General features: G+C 46.3%; 1 protein-coding gene across 1 annotated transcript in view; it reads left to right on the top strand.

Moving 5' to 3' along the window:
- The window catches only part of LOC144166575 (adenosine deaminase-like), a 35,460-nt gene extending 17,365 nt beyond the window's left edge, over window positions 1-18,095 (top strand). The window contains exons 6-8 of the mRNA XM_077696076.1: window positions 5,213-5,451; window positions 8,831-8,957; window positions 17,932-18,095. Of these exons, the coding sequence (XP_077552202.1) occupies window positions 5,213-5,451; window positions 8,831-8,957; window positions 17,932-18,033 (468 nt within the window). The 3' untranslated portion in view covers window positions 18,034-18,095. The remainder of the gene's footprint in view (window positions 1-5,212; window positions 5,452-8,830; window positions 8,958-17,931) is intronic.
- The last annotated feature ends 1,326 nt before the right edge of the window (window positions 18,096-19,421 follow it).

Here is a 19,421-nt window from a genome sequence, read left to right as displayed (position 1 = left end):
TCAGCGAGAAGGCGACACTGTCAGTGATTCAAAGTGCTTATTCGCTCATGTCGAGGCGGGTCTGAAGTTTTGGGTATTGCTTAGAGAGAGAGATATAAAGCGGATACCTTTGGTCAGTACGAATTAGCGGGAGTTTCGGCAGAGGGGGCCCGAAGTCCAGAGCCGCGGATGCAGTAGCGCCGTCCCCTGCCCTCACGCTGATCTAAGGTGGCAAGCTAGTCAACGCTGCCTTCCATTTCTCCAAAGAGGTACAATATGTAATGTTTGAGTTGTTCTCCCCTGAGCATAAGCTTGGGCGTGGCAAGGTTGTGTGGAAGGAAGTGTTTGTTTTCCGCGTTTAGCACAGTTTTCAGTTAACGTCGCATGTTTCCTACCAAACACATTCGCTCATCTAGGTTTGTGAATATCTAGGTTGGTTTGTTTCCTGTGCAGAGTTTGCGATTGTTCAGCCTTGAGAGCCCCTGGTGGCACGCGAAGGAGACGTTCTCCATATTTTTTGGGGAGGGGAGTGTGGCAGTCATGATCGCAAACAGAGCGGATGTGACTTCGCGTGCTTCTTGGTCAGTAGCCTCGATCCCGTCCAGACCCCCGCGTCCGGTTGTCCACTTATTTTGAATTCCCTTAATTCATTCTGCATTGGAGAATATTCCCGAAGTGCTTATTTATTCCACTTGTAATGATGTTTGAAATGCTATGATGAATCTACAATAGTGTTTGTGGTTCTGTTTGGTATTTTGCCTAGTTGGATTGCCGAGAGCATGGCTCCAGTTTCTATTTCTTCCGTTCGTGTGTGTACTGGAGGGTCATGCAGTCACGAAGATAGCCAGGGTAGTCCATTGCGACGATTTTTACGGTAAACTGTGTTTGCACGGTTTTGTTAGTTTAATCGAATGAATTTGATGCTGGTTTCTCGTCTGTCCTTTGATTTGTATCCGATGATTTTGTTGGGAAGCATTTTTTGCGTCACGTCCACGGGTACACGTCCATCATGACGTCCAGTTCCTTCTCCGCGGAGGGGAGGGGGGTTAGGGGAGTGTGCTATCTTACAAACGATAGCCTGTCCCCGATTTTTTTATCAGCTACTTCCTTTGAGCTAGGAGAGTGGTTTCCGTGATGTCCTCAAAGGTGTCAGGAAGCCCAATTTGGGGAGCTTTTCGTTGACCGTGCAAATTGCAAGGTTGAGGGCTGGCTTAAATTCTATCCTGATGAAGGCGTTTATCTGGTTTCTTTCTGTGAGGGTAACTTTGTTGTACGCCAGGCTGTACAATATCCGACTCATAATCAGCGCCTGCTTGCGTCTTCTCGTTTCTTCTCTCATACCTTCTGTTCCCCTGGTTAGGTGTTTTACAATTCGGCCTAATTCGATAAATATTTCCTGTATTTTGGCGATTGCGAGAACAGTTCTATCGCTTCTCAGTAGGGCCGAGCCAAGTATTCTTTCATGAGTGTTCTCTGGAATGACATCCTTAAATATTTTTGGGTGTTTCTTTTTATTTTAGCCCCGTTGGGCCATCACTCGTTTGCCCCAAACACATTGCGGTGGTGACAAAACCGCGGAAAATTCGAAAAGTAAATTAAAAATTATTGTAATTAGGCGCTATATACTGGCTTTTATTTTTTACTAGCAGACATTTATTTCGTTTCTGCTCATAATCTAGACCTTCCTTAGTTTTCAAGACACTGGCGATAATCTTCTGCCCACTTCGTAGTTAGGCGACATAATGTCTGCGCCGGCATTAGTTACGATTGCAAAGCCGCTTTGCTGTGATGGCCTCAGTTGCGTACACGTTTGGTGACGGTCTGCCGAGCATTCATTACCCCTACCACACATCAAGTTTCTTACTATATGCACTAGAGAGTAATCTAGCACTAGCGTCTATGCGGCTCACATCAAGGCCGTCTGTGTCGTCATGGGCCGCCATTATACCGTGCGCTCGCCTTAGTTTCTTCATTGCTTGGATTGAAACGATTTAGTGACCGTAAATTCAAATACAATGCCCCCAAAACGCAAAGAAGAGTGTTATATACAATTATAAAATAAAACACGCTGTGTTTAAGCTAACGAAATAAAAACAAAACGTGTTCTTAAAACATGCTGTTTTCAAGCTAACGAAATAAAAAATAAAGCGTATTCTTTTTGCTGAGAGTCTGCCAGAATGGTAATGGCTACTATTCTTCAGACCAAGCTCGTAGTTAACAATAATGCAAAATTCTTGGATAAGCTCATTAAAGAATCTTGTTTTGCAAACATTTCAAATAATAAGTTGTGTAAAAGGCCCAGAAAATTGTACGCGCGTACCTACGAAAACGAGCACCTCGCATTCGTGGTGTTGTCGTGCGTGTCTTCCTAACAGACCGTCTGCTACAACCTTCGCAGCGGCAAATTACCCGCTCAGTCAGGATGTCGGGGCGCTATTAACATATGCGCCGATACTGCAAAAAGGTACCTGGAAGTGCACTCTCCTTATCACAATAACGTGTCTACGTTGTGGGCTTGTTCATACTCAAATATCTACTGATGTTCACTTGCCGGCACTAGTCCTCACACTTGTTTATAGTGAAGCACAGCGGTCTTGGCATGAACTAATGGAGCAAATTTCGAGTTTTCAAGCGAAGCGAGAGAAGCGAGGAAAGCGAAGCGAGTTCCGGCCATTTCGGCTGGAGCGGCTACCTCGGAGACATAGCACTGCGTAGTGAAGAAAGCAAACCCACGAAGACTCTTACGAATCCGATAAACATGCCAAGCCATCAGGTGTGGTCTTCCCGCAAAGCCATAACCCCCACGCCGACATGTATTGCCAGGCGCAGTTTCCTCTCTACTAAGAAACTCTATGCTACCACCGACATAGCGTAGAACGAACTTCACTGCGCAGGCACGGCGCCTGCTGAATCCACGTGTTTTTTCCCTTTTGCCTCGGCCGAACAATCGTCCTTCTTTCCCTTTCCACATATCAGTTGGTGCTGCGCGTATTCCAGCTTCAGGTAATCCTTCGCATCTGCTTCCCTCAGTCGTAGGTTCTGGTTGGCAGTGATGACGTATTGCCGCGGATGCTTGATGAGCAGGGCTGATAGCGTACGGCTAGCTTCCGCGGGAAAATCGAAAAATGAGCCTAATAACGCTCTCGCGTTAAAGGTCGTTGGTAAATATCGGCGGGGGAAGCCGGTACGCTGTCGCCTTCCAAACACACAGACTGAACGCCCCGAGAAGTGTTCTGAAGGGCAATATGCTTGTTTAAGCCTTCCAAGTACCGTACGAAAAACTTGTAATTAGAAGTGCAGCACGAAAAGAACGACGCAGTTGTTGCAATCCTGGGCATTCGTGACCTCCATCTCTTGCTAATTCTGGGGTGTTCATTGTGTGTAAGGGTGCAATTTTCTGTAGTGCCATGCTCGGACCACTTCATTTTTTCTGGGCTAGGAAAAAGAACATACGGAAAAATAACCCATCAGGCAACAGGCATATCGCAGCTCAGAGACTTACGAAACGGTGCCTCACGTAGTTTAGTTAGCTCAGGCGTCAGAGAACGTCATTGTCTAAAATTGTTGCTGAAGTTGCGACAGCAGCATAAGCTATGCGTAACACGGTGAAACCAGTCACGTCTGTCAAAGCCATACGTGCCTAGATCTCAGATTATCATTAATGAGGGAGGTGGCATGGCCGTTCTTTGTATTACCGCATGAAAAATTGAGGTTACTGTTGGCCGCAAAAGTTTGCGGGATGTGTAGTGCGTGGTGGAGTGGGGCCTTACGGAAATGGGCATTGCTGCGCCATCTACCGCCGCAGACCGCAGTGTCGAAGCTCAAGAAACTTTTGCGCCAGGCGCGCTTTATGCATGCCTGTCTTTACTTTTTGATCAAGAATGTCTGGTCACTCGCTCCCTCGTGACGTACTTTCGATACTCGCGGTAGCCGCTGTGGCGGCGCGTCACCGTGGCTGCGGGTCTGCTCTGATTGGTGCAACAAAAGACGTAGCTTGCAACCGTATTTTGGGCGGGGATCAAGTTTTTCGGAATACACAGTATGTAGAAAGTGAGGTGCCGAACGAATAAGTAAATAATTAATTAATTGACTAATTAATTAACTAAATGCAGAGAGAAGGCTAAAAGCCCTGTAGGTAGGGGATGGAAAAGGGGATTGCGAAAGACATTACAAATTAGTTGTAGTACATCAATGTAATGTTAAAGCTTAATTATCAATGTAGCTGTCCCTCGAGGTCCAGTTGGAGGAACACACACACACATACGCACACACGCACACGCACACACATACCCAAACGCACGCACACACACAGACGCGCACACGCACGCGAGATTCCTGAGTTCCGATATTCCCTTCAGTTATACGGAGGCTCGTAAAAGTGGTCTTCAGTGATTTGAGTCCGTAATTTATTGCTATTTCTTCGTCCTATCGGCCCCTTCCAGAACAACTTCTTTCGAGATGCCCACATTAGATCGAGAGCTACAGCGCATTTACCAGAATGCTGGCTTTGCCGCAGCAGACCTTGTCGAAGCACGCAGTTTTCTTCAGTTCCTCGCCAATAACAGCTCCGCTGTAATTACTGTAATGTTCGACGGCATTTCACTTTGTAGGTAGCATATATGCAAACAAGCGTGATCCCCGCGCAAAAGGTCGCCGCGAGCTCCGTGTTTTGTTGCACAGGCAGCGCAGGCCCGCAGTGATGGTCACGCGGTGCCACAGCGGCTGCCGAAAATATCCAAAGCACGTCACTGGGAAGCGAGTGACCAGACATCCTTGATAACGAACTAAGGACAGGCATGCACAAAGCGCGCTTGGCACGCAAGTTTCTTAAGCCTCGATGACAGGGCGGTCGGTGGCGGTAGATGGCGCAGCAATGCAGATTTGCGCCGCTGCACCAGGCACTGCATATCCCGTAAACTTTTGCGCCAGACAGTACCTAAAACAGTTTTACACCAGAAACGTCAGCTCTTGTTACTTTTTTTCTCGTACTAATTTTGTAGTGATAATTCTAGACCAGCCTTGCAAGCCTTTCGAATTAAAACTTGGGATACACATTTTCCCTCGTCGGAAATGGAAGCGATCGCTCGAGACGGCAGAGTTATTAACACACAGACTGGGATGTCCTTGATCATTATTTGCTACTGAAGTCAGGACGCGGATCCCAGGACACAGATGACGAAAGAAGCAACGAGAGTTGACACAACACCGTAAATGAGCTGCCGTTCAATTTCAGCGTGCGGCCTCCTGCGGCGTGCATCGAACGGCCCACGCGGGTGAGGCCGGCCCCGCGGCTTCCGTGACGCGTGCCGTGCGCGACCTGAGGGCTGAGCGCATCGGGCACGGGTACCGGGCAGTGATGGAGGGCGCCTACGAGCAGGCGCTTTCCGCGGGAGTCCACTTCGAGTGCTGCCCCACCAGCAGCTTCCTCACCGGAGCCGTCCCACGAACCGTCAAGGAGCACCCCGTTGTCACGTAACCATCATCATCACATAATTTCTCCGACAGGCTTCCGATCGCTCCCGTCGGAATCGCGACACTCCAGCAATACAGCATCGGTGCTTCATGTACGTTGCAAAGCATTAGTTAAACGCGGTAACGGACTGCACACTGCGCCTGCAGCACGGAGGTGCAGTGTGCACAAACACGAAGGTGCACAGACTGCTCGGGCGAAGAATGTGGTTGCTTTTCCTGTGCAATGAAAATGACTCAAATATCAGTTATTCCTAAAGGGGGTGATAAAAATCACGTTAGAAGCTATAGACGATTCTCTATACTTCCCGTTATCATAGAAGACATAGCAAAAAGGTTTTTGCACGATTAAATGATTTCTTCAATAATAAGCTGCTATCAGATGCCAGCATGGTTTTCGCTTGGAAAATTCGACTGAAACTTTCGACTGAAAATTCGACTACGGTATGAAAGAACTGGTAGTTAGCAATATTAACAAGAATGAGCTTACCTTGGGCATTTTTTTAGACTTCAGCAAGGCGCTTGATTACTTAAACCTCGAAATACTCCTACAAAGGCTTCACAACTATGGGGTGCATGGGATAGCACATAGCCTATTGAAATCTTACTTGAGCGATAGAAAACATTTCGTTGGAAGTGGCAACTGTCAGTCATCCTATTCGATAATTTCTTCTGGCGTGCCCAAACTGGTGCTCTGGGACCATTTCTTTTTAACGAGTATGTCATTGATATCCATAAAACTGATAAAAACACGTCGTTCGTTCTTTACGCTGATGACACCAACTTGTTTGTATCAGGTAGTGAAGCGCAAGAGATAGGGGTTGAGGCGGCGCAAGTACTTGCGACACTTTGGGAATGGTCGTAAAATACTATGCTCAAAATAAGCGCACACAAGTCTAAAGCCATTTTATTTCAGGCCAAAAACAAGTGGATGCACATCCACACGCACCTACATTTTGGCCACGCGCCCACTGAAGTGGATAAAAAAGCGTAAACGTTTTTGGCATCACCTCCTCAGCAGATACGTATTGGCAATTCCACGTTGAATCATTGACCTAACTGGCTGCTGGTGCTTTGTCACGATGTCGTCAGTTGATGCTTGATATAGCAAAACTACAGACTTATCACTCACTATCTGCATCATACTTAAATTAAACTACTGCCCTCTTTTCTGGGGTATAACTACATTGGTAAATACAAATTTAATTCATTGCCTACTGAAAACAGCGGTTCGTTGCATCCCAAGCGTACCATACTTGCACACAATACAAGGTTTTTTTCTTAAATACGGCTTAATAAGTGCGATGAACGTCTGCAATTTTCGGCTGCTTTATTCTTGATAATTCAATAACAAACTATGGCGTCTCATCAATGCATTTTCGCAACTCACAGTACAATACCCTGATTCCCGCACCCGCAGCTCTGACAAGGGGCTTATTCCTCGCCACCAGACTAACTATATTTTCCAGTCGCTAACGTATCGTTCCCCTACTTTGCTCCACATATTGGATGCTGGTTATAACAACATCAGCGCATTTTCTCCACGTCAAGTGCGCGAGCACTTTTTAACACGTTGAGAGAAATGTTATAAATGTTCAAGCGTGGTTTTGTTTTGTTTATGTTAGTTTTTTATGCGTGATCTGAATAAAATGAAATTATTTTTTGTTTATGAAAATGCATTGTTTACACTTTTAGCATATCATTACTGTAGAGCCATATTGCACTGTTTGCAGAGTTTAATGGTTCTATTACCATGCGTTAATGATGCGCCCATTTCTGTGATATAAGGTACGGAAATATGCCGTATATAAGACCTTACACCACAGCTTATTTTGCTCAGTCTTTATTGATAATTTATCATTCACTGTACATATATTTGTGATGCCATGCTGCCTCCTATGGCCCCTAATGTCCCCTGAAGAGGTCAGAGAACCTCTTCTTGCCTGGGTGGCCCCCAGCACACATATTCGAAATAAAACAAATTCAGAAATTGGAAAATATACTAGGCAAAACGGCCCATTGCTGCGATCGCCAGTGAGCGACCAGATAACGTGACAATGAAAACGAACGCGGACTACAAAGCTTTGTAGCTGTGATGGCGAAGGAGAGGGTAGCGGCACCTGATGGTCAATCTGATAGCGACCACATTGGTTCCGGGGCTGCGCAGTGAAATGTCGATCGCGGAGGTCGCGCAGTTTCTTCTCCAGCGACAGGTGCCGCTAGCTTATTCTAGGCCAATCGCTTGAGACGTTATCTGGCCGCTGTAGGACACGCCGTTATCCCTCTAGGGAGCCTTGCTCTCACTCCGTGACCTAAAGCAAGATAAACCATTCCGAACAGCCGTTATTTACGGGAAAGATGCGTAGAAAAGATTTATAACCTTATAAAAACAACAACATAGTTGACTTCAAAAACATTTAGAATAGCGTGGGCTCAAACCCAAGCCATTAAATGTAGAACCAGAGGCTGCATATCGAGGCACCATGGTACATCTATCTAGCCGCCATAACTATCTCAAAGTAACGGAGGTGAAACAGTGGCTAATTTTGACAGTTGGTCGAAAGAATGTAGCTAGTGTAGCAGGCGAACCAAGAGAAGTGCCTCCGGGAAGTGCCAGTTCTGTGGCGATTAGGCAACGAAATGTTGCTTCCGAAACCATTAATTGCCCCCGAATTTAATCGTCTCATCTCTCCAGGAGGCAGGGCCTTCTCTATGTCTACACCCACTTGCACGCCGTGCTTACAAATTCAACCACTTATCCATAAATCAAGTGTTGTGTCCTCTTGTGGTATATCCCGTAAGGTTTGTGATGCGCAGCGCTGTACAGACAACTGACCTCTTGACACTGGTCCTACAGTTTTACCAGGGTGACTAATTGTACGGTAACGCCTTCCTATATCAAATTTAAATTAATCGAAAAACAGTTTTGTTTAATCAATAAGGTGGAAATATATTGTTAATGTATACAAAAAATCTTTCCCTACGGCGTTGGGAATGTTTGGTATAAGATGGTTCTAGACATACGAGTTCGATCAGATTACTTTAATGCTGTTCCACATAATTGGTTGACCTGTATACGATGCTTGAGATCGAAAATTTTTACGTAGTTGGCTTCCCCGGCAGGCAGCGCCATTCACTTTATTTAGCATTCTCTTTATCTGTAGCACTTTACTGCGCCTCGGCTAATGGCAAAGTGGAGTTTCGCCAAAATAAGCCGCAATACGAACTTTTATCTTTCTCGCATTAATAGTACTCAGCGAGACGCGTGCAGTCCGGTGGGATTTTAAACCTGTGAATGGAATTATGTGCCTGATTCGTCGTCCTAGCAGGCGTGAATTGCAGCTCCGGGTTCGGGAGCCCACGGTGTTCCAACCACTCGCAGGTTGCGCCGCGCCGGGGCCAGCTTCTCGCTCAGCACCGACAACCCGGCCGTGACGCACACGACGCTCGAGGACGAGTACCGACTGGCGCTCAGGCTCGGCCTCACGCACGACGACATCCTCCTGAGTGTGAGTGCGCAGTGCCATGCTTTGGTCACTCTCTGGCTTCTTGGATTCGGTGCAGTTGTGGACTGGAGAAAATGATGGGGAACAACATGGATGCACGCGAAAAGTGCGCTTCAAGAAATAAAATTGGAGTCTTTGCAGGCCGGCACACGGCTAAGTAGTTCCTTCGCACAATCAAAATCAGCCGTATATTGGCGAATGATTGGCGTATTGAGCATTTATGCACAGCTTTAACGTTATGAAAGGCAGCCAAATAACTGAAACCTTGTGAACAAAGTCGAAATGCGTGCCCTTTGCCGAAGATCGATCCTTTTGAATGCAACGGAACGACCGGCAGGAAGGGAGACCATTAAAAGTACAGATAATGAAGTGAAAAGCACTGCTAGTTTGAATAAAACCACTAAACGTTCCCTGCGCTGCTTAACCTGCCGCAACAAAGGTTGAGACGCGTAAGACGTGAGCGCGGCACATCGTTCCGTCGTGTGCTTTCAGACACATATACCGTACGTGCTGTGAAAAGCAGGACGTTGAGTTAAGAGAGGAATGAGCTCTTCGTAGAACTCAGAAATGCGTTCATCGACCCCAAACTACCCGAGCACCCCGATTGCGAACGGTTACTTTAAAGAATAAATGCTTGAACCAGTGCCAGAGAAACGTTCTTGTGGAAAAAAAGGGGGAATTCACGCGCTGAAGCTACCCATGCATGATCTATGAGGCCCATTAATGGAGGGCTGCGGACTAATTTTGACCACCTGGGGTTCTTTAACGCGCGGGGAAATCCCGACGCAGGGGCTATTTTGCTTTTCGTTGCCATCTGAAAAGTGCCGCCACTGATGGGAATGGAACCCGCGCCCTTGGGCTCAACAGCCCAAAGCTTTATCTACTGACCTTACGCGGAAGGTGAAATGCATTTAGAAGTGGCTCTTATTTTTATTAAGCCGCACTGTGCGAAAATTTTGCGCCGGCCTTTGGCGTTGTGTTTACGGTTGCACCAAAAAGACCATTGGTTAAGACGACAACATACCGGCTCAAAATGCTTACATAGGCACTGGTGAGTTAAAGTACCCCCCCACCCCCTAATTAATGGAGACCCCAGGCAGTTTGTTTATCGTTGCCTCACTTGTTAGCTTTGTTGATTGTCTGTTTTTTAAAAAAAGGTCATAAAGGCGCCGAAATCTCGTACACACGGGCGTTTTTGAATGTCCAATAAACACCTCTGACGTCAATACGCAAAATTCCAGGCTTGCGCTTATTCCATCAAATATATTCACACAGCATACTTCGCCCTTTGTCCAACTGGTAACTCATTCAGCGCCATTCCAGCCATGAAAGACGCTTTCTTAACCAAGAAAACGCAAACGGTATTGAAAAACCTTACAAACTTTCAAATTTCAAACTCTAGAGGTAAGAAAGTATGATTCGGGAAATGCGAGTCCGGCGTAGTTGTACGGCTCAAACTGAGAAGGTGGATGAGGATTTGTTCTTCGTCTTGAGGTGTCGCCTCGGTGGCGGAGATGCGCCAGTGAACGGTGGACTCGTGCTTTGTGGCGGCGTGGAGCAGTTTCTCGGAAATCGAGGGGGTGCTAACAAAGAAGGAAAATCTTTGCTGGAAAAACAGCGCGGAAAACTGGGGCGAAGTAGAACACAACCACGAGCGCTGACGAGCAAGTAAGGAAAAGTTTATTGGAAGTGACAACATATAGTGAAGAACCAGAGTAATCTCACCACGGTGCGAACTACAAGCGAGCAGCCAGTATTTCTAGAATAAAAACTAATTTTCGATTTTTTGTAGGGTTTAACGCGCCGACGCAACGCAGGCGATGAGGCGCGCCGTAGTGGATGGGTCCGGATTAATTTTGGCCACCTGGGGATCTTTAACGTGCGCCGAAATCTCGTACACACGGGCGTTTTTGAATTTCCAAATAACACCTCTGACGTCAATACGCAAAATTCCAGGCTTGGGCTTATTCCATCAAATATATTCACACAGCATACTTCGCCGCGCATTACTTCAAGCGTATCTTTTTCACGTTTAGACAATGTTCAAAAAGTTGACGTCCTTTCTTGCAACACTAAAGCCTTTTTCCGTTCCGTCATCCCACGTACATCTTGGGAATAAACCATCTTCTTTGTGATCTACAATTACAAACCCAGATTGGCTTTGTTCCGCTGCGAATTAGCGTCGTTCCGCCTAGGTATTTCTATTGTGTACAACAATACATTGCTGTCCGCGAATCCCACTTGCTCTATGTATACTGTTGTTTCATTTGATCAATTCTGCCAGGACTGCCAAAAATTGACACCTATTTGTACCTGACCTCTTGTATTATCCCTTACCACATGCAATACGTAGCCGCATTTCTTACGTTGCAACACGAAGATTGCATCCTTATTTACTTGTTTAATGTTGTTTCTTTAGAGGTAATATGGGCTCATAATATGTTGTTTGTACTGCAGGTTTCTTCTTTATTCTGTTGTATTCACCTTGTTAATAATACAGCGCAGCAAGAAGCAAGGACAAAAGGTAAGGCACACTGGACGAGCGGTGTGCACTTGTCCTCTGTGCCTAACTTTGGGTCCTTGTTTCTTGCTGCGCTGTAGTATTAAGATGGATTGTCAACTGGCCCAATCCGGCACTTTGTATTTTACCCACTCCCTTCTTCAATGCAACTGGCTTCAGTGCATTCCAAACAAAAAAATCAACAAGGCGAATGAAACTGCTAAAACCGCAACTATGTATAGTGAACAGAGTTAATATCCGAGAAACAGCAACATTCTTTCTTTTAAACTGTCAAGATACGACCCCAGGCTTCCGTGGCCCGTGCCGGGCGAGACCTGCGGGCCGAGTGCGTCGGGCACGGATACCGAGGCGGGATGGAAGGCGGTGCGGTCTACGAGCAGGAACTATAGGACATGTGGCAGACAACGTGTAGGAACGCTGGTGCGTTCTTATGCGTTGTCACTTCCAACAAAAAATCCCCGGCCATCTCCACTACCGTGAAACCTGAGGAGGGGTGAAGCCTGCAGTGCATAAGTGCATTCAAAGATTGTAAGTCTCCCTCTTGCCACATGGCGCGCGCTGATTGGGCGCGAGGATCAATCGCGAGCTTGCTGAGGCGGTGGCGTCCTCTCTTCGCTGAACCGGGTTTAAGCAATTTGCGTGCCCCATTTGCCCCAGTTTATTGTAGTGGCAGGGATGAACGCGAGCGCAATGCAATGCCCGCACCTCGCCCTGTGAATACAGAATTTATGAAAAAACCACACCTTGCCCTAAGGCATCAGGTATGTATGGCCCCGGCACCAGGTAAGTATGCCTTATCTTGCTTCGACCGACCACCCGACCCGATCAGGCCGAGAGCCGGTGGGTATTTGAGTTAACACAAATTAAAACCCGTCTGCAAACAGCTTCTGCTTGCGCTTGACGATTGCTGGAGCGGACAGGGAGCGTTCCACAAAATCTGCAAAATATGTTAGTTTATTTTGAACTGATTTTACCCATTCTCCACTTTTCTTTAGTACGCGTTACGTTCTAGCACGAGGCGTTAGAAAACGAGTGTCCCGGTGTTTTAGTACCGTGACTACATCAGACGACGACGACAGGGGAAGCCCACAGCCCGAGCCCCTAAGGGGCTTCGCCCCTAAAATTTTCATAGTTGTTCGTGGGTGCTTGTGGTTGCATCCAGTTTTCCCTGCCCTTTTTCTCGCAACGAGTACCCAACTAGCCCAAAGTCAAGCTTTAGTAAAGGGTAATCTTTTACGCGGAGTTTGATTATCGGCCTTCAATTCGTGGACGGCACAAAAGACGGACCGAAGTATGCTGTTGATCACTGAGAGTTCGTTAGGTGTTTTTTTGTTGTCTTTGTTCGTTTTTTCTTTAAGGGGCTATGCAGACAAACTGCTAGTTGGGTTAATTCGAAATACTGCCTCGTTAGAATAACACTGACACCACTTTTAACGCAGAGTTCACTCAAGTAGGCTTTTTAAATTATGAAATAAGATAATGGCCATGTGACACACCAGCTGATTTCCCGCACTAGAACCTTAATGTATTATGGGCAGCCATGCGATGGGTTGAAGCAGGAAAAAGCAAACGCAGGTTAGGAACAGGGTGTCCAACCGGAGCCGGAACCGAACCCGAAATTTTGCCCCGAACCGGAACTGAAGCGGAACCGTATTTTTTTCGCCATTTGGGGACAGAACTCGAACCGGGACGAATCGAAGGAACCGTTCCGAACCGGTTCCGGGGCCTCAAAACTTCGATTTCTAGTTTTCCATTTTTGTACCCCACCTTGCTTCTGAAGAAATTTTTACCACTCGCGAGACAGAACCACGAAATATTTTGCGTTGTCTGCAGTTGCCAAATCCCATCAGGTTCTCTTCTTATTATTACCCTCAATTTAATGCAAAATTGTCTGTATAAACTATCAGTTTGCGTTAGGTACTGCCAATCTCCCCCAATTATCTTTTACATTTGGAATAAAGTTAGAACGCATATTCCGAGGCAACATACCGTGGAATATTCTTTCTGGTTTCTATGTGCATGGTGTTTAAAATCGTGTAAAGTTTTCAATGTGTGATTATTTCCAATGCATCCCCCTGTCCGCTTCTGAAGGCCTTCGGGGATACCATCAGCAATAAATCCATATCTTCCACTTATTTTAGTTTGAATGGGCAGTTATATAGAAACAGCCCTGAGACCGAAACACTCACAGTTCTCTACGTCAACGTCACTTATTTCTTGTACTGGGCCGTTGCATCCTTTGGTTACTGCTGTAAGAGAAAATGAGACTTGAAAAATTTTTTTGGTCCTTCTTATTCCCACTTTTAAAGTAGATGCGATAGCATTTTCATGTTATCTTGAATCTGCTCAACCTTCAAATTAAGGGTCGCATGGATTAAAGTTGATTAAGGCGGATTAGCGGGTAGACTGGGGTGGATTAGTGAGATTAGTGAATGAGGTAATGTGAATAAGTGGGACTGGTGTGTTGATTAATTTGGATTAGAGGAATTAGCGGCTCAGTTAAGGTGAATAATAGGGTCGGACCCAACATGATATGTCTGGGGTCGTTGGTGTTTGGAAATTTTGCAGCGTTCCCCTTCTCGACCAATCAGGAAATTAGTTACGCACAAAATAGCCGGAAAGTTAGGTACCGACCACCTGAATGCTATAATAGGTCTTTCTTTACGCACGTATTGCGCTGTTATGTTATTTCTTGCCTAAGATTGACATCTCACATTGAAGTTAATAACCAATTGCCTAATGCATATTTTATATTCATCAAAGAGGTTTCAAAACGTGCATATGTATGAGGTAAGACTGTAGGAAGCAACAAAACTGAAAGAAAAAAAGAGGAACGATCAGCTGGTTTGATGCGAAAGACGCCCGATAGCATTCTTTAATACCTTCTATTTCTTTGTGCTACCGTTCCGCAGCCTCCCGCAGGTGTAGCATCTGAACCTCCGAACACAGCCCCCTCCAAGCTGAGAGAGCGGCGATAGCACGTGCGCTTAGCCAAAGCGGCGCCAAAGCTCTCATAACAGACTCTTAGCAAGCGTAGCGCAACTTTGCCAACAGTCGATTGCATGTTACAACACTTCGAATGATCAATCAGAGGGCCCCCAACGAGACCAGCCAGGATTGTATGGGCACCAGCTCATACTGGCATCCCTGGCAAACAAGATCGCCAAACTCGTGGCTCGAGATTTCACAAGCTTAGCCAGCGCTGATGAAGCCGAGCCCGAGCGCATGCATCCTGTAGTCACATTCCAAGAAATTACTCAGCACTATAGGCACTCCCGTAGAACGCATTCCTCCCCGCACAAATCGCTTCCGATTAACCAGGAAAGATTTTTCCGCGCCCTGCGGGTTAACACCTTCCCAAACATCACCAGACTTCCCCTCTTTGACCGGACACAGTTCTCTCCATTACGTCGCTTCTGGGGAGAGCCTGGAACCTCATACAGCTAGTAGGCGGATGCGACAAGTCTACCCTAGATCCACCCCACCTCCACGTTTCCATAGAGATTTGGGAGAAAGCCTTGGCCAGCTCTGGCCTGGAAGATCAGCTGCTCTTGATGGAAACGGCTGTCGACTCGGCCCCCTTGAATGAGGACGCCTCTCTGAAGCTTTTCCTCAATTTAATTAAAATTCATTTTATCTCTCTCTCTATGAGTGATCATTACTGCTGCTTGTGGCTTCACTAAAGTAAACCACCTGCCCGCCTGCCTGCCTGCCAGGCAGAAGATGGATGCGTGATTTGGGGACGAGGGGCAGCTCGTCACGAGCCGCCCGGGGGCCACCCATTGCAAGAAGATTCTGGCGAGGTTGCACCGAGGGGGGGAAACGTTGGAGGTACCGGGGCGCTGCCCACTGGCCAGGAGGAGACTACATGTCTGCCTTCCAGAAGACTGTGGTGAGGATGCATTATTTGGAGACGATTGAAATTGAAAGTGAAATTTATTCCGCAACAATAAAATGTTACGAGGAGGACAGGTAGAAGCTGTGGAAACAGCTTGAGAGGCCCTTGCCCCCTGGAGCATGGGGCGGCGTACAAAGCATGCGGCTAAGCGTTAAAAGCCTTCATAGGGAAATTTGCATTGTCATTTCAACACAAAAAATAAGATACAAGCACAAGTCTCCACAACACATCATTATACAAACATTAGGCGGAGTTCTTTTACTGGCATACAGGATACGTCAATGTTTGCTGACGTTACTATACGGTTTAAAACTGTAGGTAATTGAAATTTTAACATTTGATTTCCATAATTAGTTCTGCATTTAGCGACATGCCACGCTTCAAGATGGCGTAAATTATATGCCGGGATGTTTTTCTTTAAATTTGCTATGCTGGTTACGGCATAATTATTTTTCAATATACCTAGTGGCCCGTCACTCGTCGGTGAAGGGAGGGTATCACAGGGCGGAACAGCGGCAGTTACGTAGAGCCATGCGTTAGACTCAGCCCTTAAGCGCTTGCTCCTGTGGTTTCGCCTAGTCCCTCAGCACCGGCCTAGTTGTAACTGAAAGAATGAAGACGCCACCGAAGATAGAGCGAGCAGGAAAACGGGGGATGAATCTATGACGAAAGTGTGAGGGGGGGGGGCGGATTCCGAGACCGCGCGACACGTGCTCTTCGGCGGCGACGCCTTACGAGATAACGGCAGGTATACCGCGCTCCGTCGTACATTTGCAATGACGTGATCACTTCCTGAGACGCAGCAGCTATGCGCCGTCACCGAGAAGACGCTGAACTCAACTTTCGCATTAGCGAGTATCGTAATCGTGTGTAATTTTTTTTTTGTTTCCTCAAGAATAACAACTACTTGGAGCAAAACTGCAATGTTATGAGCCAAAAATTAAACAAAATTAAGTTATAGAAGTGAACGGACCTAAATTAATAAAAACTAACTTGCGGCCATAAAGAGTAATGCTTTCACATTCATACAAATACGCAGCCTTAACAACCAGCGGGCTAATGCGGACTGACAGGTCCTTCTCACTATCCGGTGTTACGCCCTTTTGGGAGGCTGGGTTTTTGTAATAAAATCGAGATGTTCGGTGTTTGTCGGGGGAGAGCGGGTTCTGACCGACTCCTGATCGCCTTTGCTACGAATTTTTAATACTACTAGTAAATAAATCGAACAGGTCGGGAGCAGACCGTAGTTTTCCAGGGGCCCCGGATCATTGAGCCAGTCATCACGATCAAGTTATCAATCCACCAAGTCGTCACGTCGAAGTTTAACTCCCATTAACACGGGTTGTCCAGTAACGATCACAGCTTCCTGCAAAAGACGGCTGCTCCATCCCCTATTCGGCGGTGACGTCATCACACCCACTAGCTTAGATCTGACCTGCCCACTGTAGGGAATTGGCCAGTGACGATACCATCTACTATCATACGATCATTGCTGATTCATATGGACGTACTATAGCGTGAAATAAACATATAAAGCCATCCCCTACACGTAAGGAGTGTCAAGTGGTTATCTGCGTTTGTGTTTTTGTGTGTGCACAACTCACTGCTGTCCTTTGGCATGATTTGGCAAAATAACAGTTGTTCTTGAAGTGCGGAAAGCAGACAAGTCTGGTTACTGAGTTTTGAAATTAACACCGGGAGCACGTTTTGGAGCCGACACAGGAATACGGCAAGGACGGGAAACGTCAAAGAAGTTACAGCGCTGTTTTGAAACCGGCGAAACTTTAAACCAATCCAGAAAAATCCTTGACGTCCGGGCGCCAAGCGTAGTAGCGAACCGCTTATGCAGTGATTCTCTACTGGCGAAAAATACCAGTTTAGCTTCGAAACATTGTTTAGATAATCAGTTGCTGTCATTTAAGGAACTCACAGAGCTTTCCCTGTGACCTCCTTTTTATTTTTTTGTGTTCCGTCCTTTAGCGTTCAGCGAGCGAGGTTTTATAGCCCACTTCAGTGGCTGGAAACGACGACTTGTTCTCGAAATTTAAAGCTGCGCTCTGCAAAACAGTGAATCCAAGTTTAGAATCGGCTAAATCCTGCTTTCTGAACACAATAAGGCTCTGTGAAACTAAAAAGAAAAAAGGTGGGCAATCGCAAGCATGTGTCTAGAGATGCAAAGTTTTCATAAATTTCACAGTTCGATAGAAGAAACATATTCTGGGAATTCTTCATCAGGAAAAAAAGTGAGAGAATTTTGAAACAACGACTGCCTGTCCGTAACAGAAAGGTTTGCGCATCTGCAATAAATGAAGCGATGGAAGGTTGGATAACTTTACTGAAACGCATTTGCTAATACTATTCTCTGCACGGTATGTTTGCCCCCAGTTTTATGTGCTAATTGTACTCCTTTTTATCCAATGTCTCTTGATCTGCACACGTAAAGCATACTTGCACGTATGCTAAAATTTTCATATATTTTAAATTCATAGACTAGATACACTGCAGCGGTTATTAACTGGGAGTGCTGCATTCTTATTGTTTCTTCCTCTTCCGCGCAGAACCGGTCAGCAATTTCGGCCTGCTTCCTACCGGACGATGAAAAATGGGAACTCCAGCGGAAGTTCGAGCGGCTCACCAGTGCTGCGACAACTTCCAGCTAAAAATTTGAACAACATAAATTGGCATGCTGCTTTCTGCGCTAGCAATAAATCCGACATTACGGAGCCGAACAATGTGAGAGTTTTTCACTAAAAAGTGCGTTAACAAGGGCCGCGCTCGTCCCGTGTCACTAGATCTTACCAAGGCTTTTGACAATATCACCCACGCTGCCATCATGGAACGGCTAGAATAAACTAACCTAGGAACCTGCACATACCACTACATCAGGAACTTCCTTACGAATAGTACTGCAGCACTTAACATAGGAAGCGTCACCTCGAACACTATTTTAATTTCAGACAGGGGCACACCGCAAGGCGCAGTGCTCTCCCCGCTCCTATTTACCCTGGCAATATTGAACATTCCCAAAAAGTTAAGCCTGATCCCTGACCTGAAATTTAGTCTGTATGCAGATGATATCACTCTGTGGATGAGAGGCGGTAGCGACGCATACATAGAGAAGACTCTGCAGAAGGCCTCACAGGTGGTAATAGAAGAAGCAAAGAAGGCAGAATTTTCCTGTTCACCAAATAAATCTGAACTCCTTCTAATCCCCCATAAACGAAGTAAACAGCAACTCCCCGACATTCACGTTAACCAAACAACTAGTGAAAATTAATCCGGAGCTCTCCACTACGGCGCGCCTCATCGTCTGCGTAGCGTCGGCACGTTAAGCCCTACAATCAATTAATCAATCAATCAATCAATCAATCAATCAATCAATCAATCAATCAATCAATCAATCAATCAATCAATCAATCAACCAATCAATCAATCAATCAATCAATCAATCAATAAACTCCCCGACATCAAAATACACATTAACAGCTATCGGATTCCAGAGGTATCATCACTAAAATTCCTACGCCTCCAAATACAGAACAGGGCAAACACTGAATTGCTCCAAACAATCGAGAGACATATCAACCAAACAATTGGTGTCATTCGCCGAATTTCATACAGACGCAAAGGTTTGATAGAAGATCAGAGGATCAGGCTGGTACAAGTGTTTGTCATCAGCAGAATAAATTATTCTTTACCATATCTAAACCCAAGCACTGATTGATTGATTGAGGGTTTTAACGCGCCGACGCAACGCAGGCGATGAGGCGCGCCGTAGTGGAGGGCTCCGGATTAATTTCGACCACTTGGGGATCTTTATCGTGCGCCGAAATCTCGTACACACGGGCGTTTTTGCTTTTCGCCTCCATCAGAAAAGCGGCCGCCGCGGCCGGGCATCGAACCCGCGACCTCGTGCTCCCAAGCACTGCAGAACTGAACAAAGTGAATCAGTTATTAAGAAAAAACTTGCACAACCGAGCACAAAAATTCCGAGCGCTCGCTAGCACGTGCCTCGCGTCGGCCACCCGGCTGTTAAACAAAGCAGCCG

This window comes from Haemaphysalis longicornis, unplaced genomic scaffold, assembly GCF_048455015.1.
Source record: "Haemaphysalis longicornis isolate Haplotype H1 unplaced genomic scaffold, Haemaphysalis longicornis Haplotype H1 scaffold_1, whole genome shotgun sequence".
NCBI lineage: Eukaryota > Metazoa > Arthropoda > Arachnida > Ixodida > Ixodidae > Haemaphysalis > Haemaphysalis longicornis.
The sequence above is the reverse complement of the archived record's forward strand: the minus strand, read 5'-3'. Positions and strand labels throughout refer to the sequence as shown.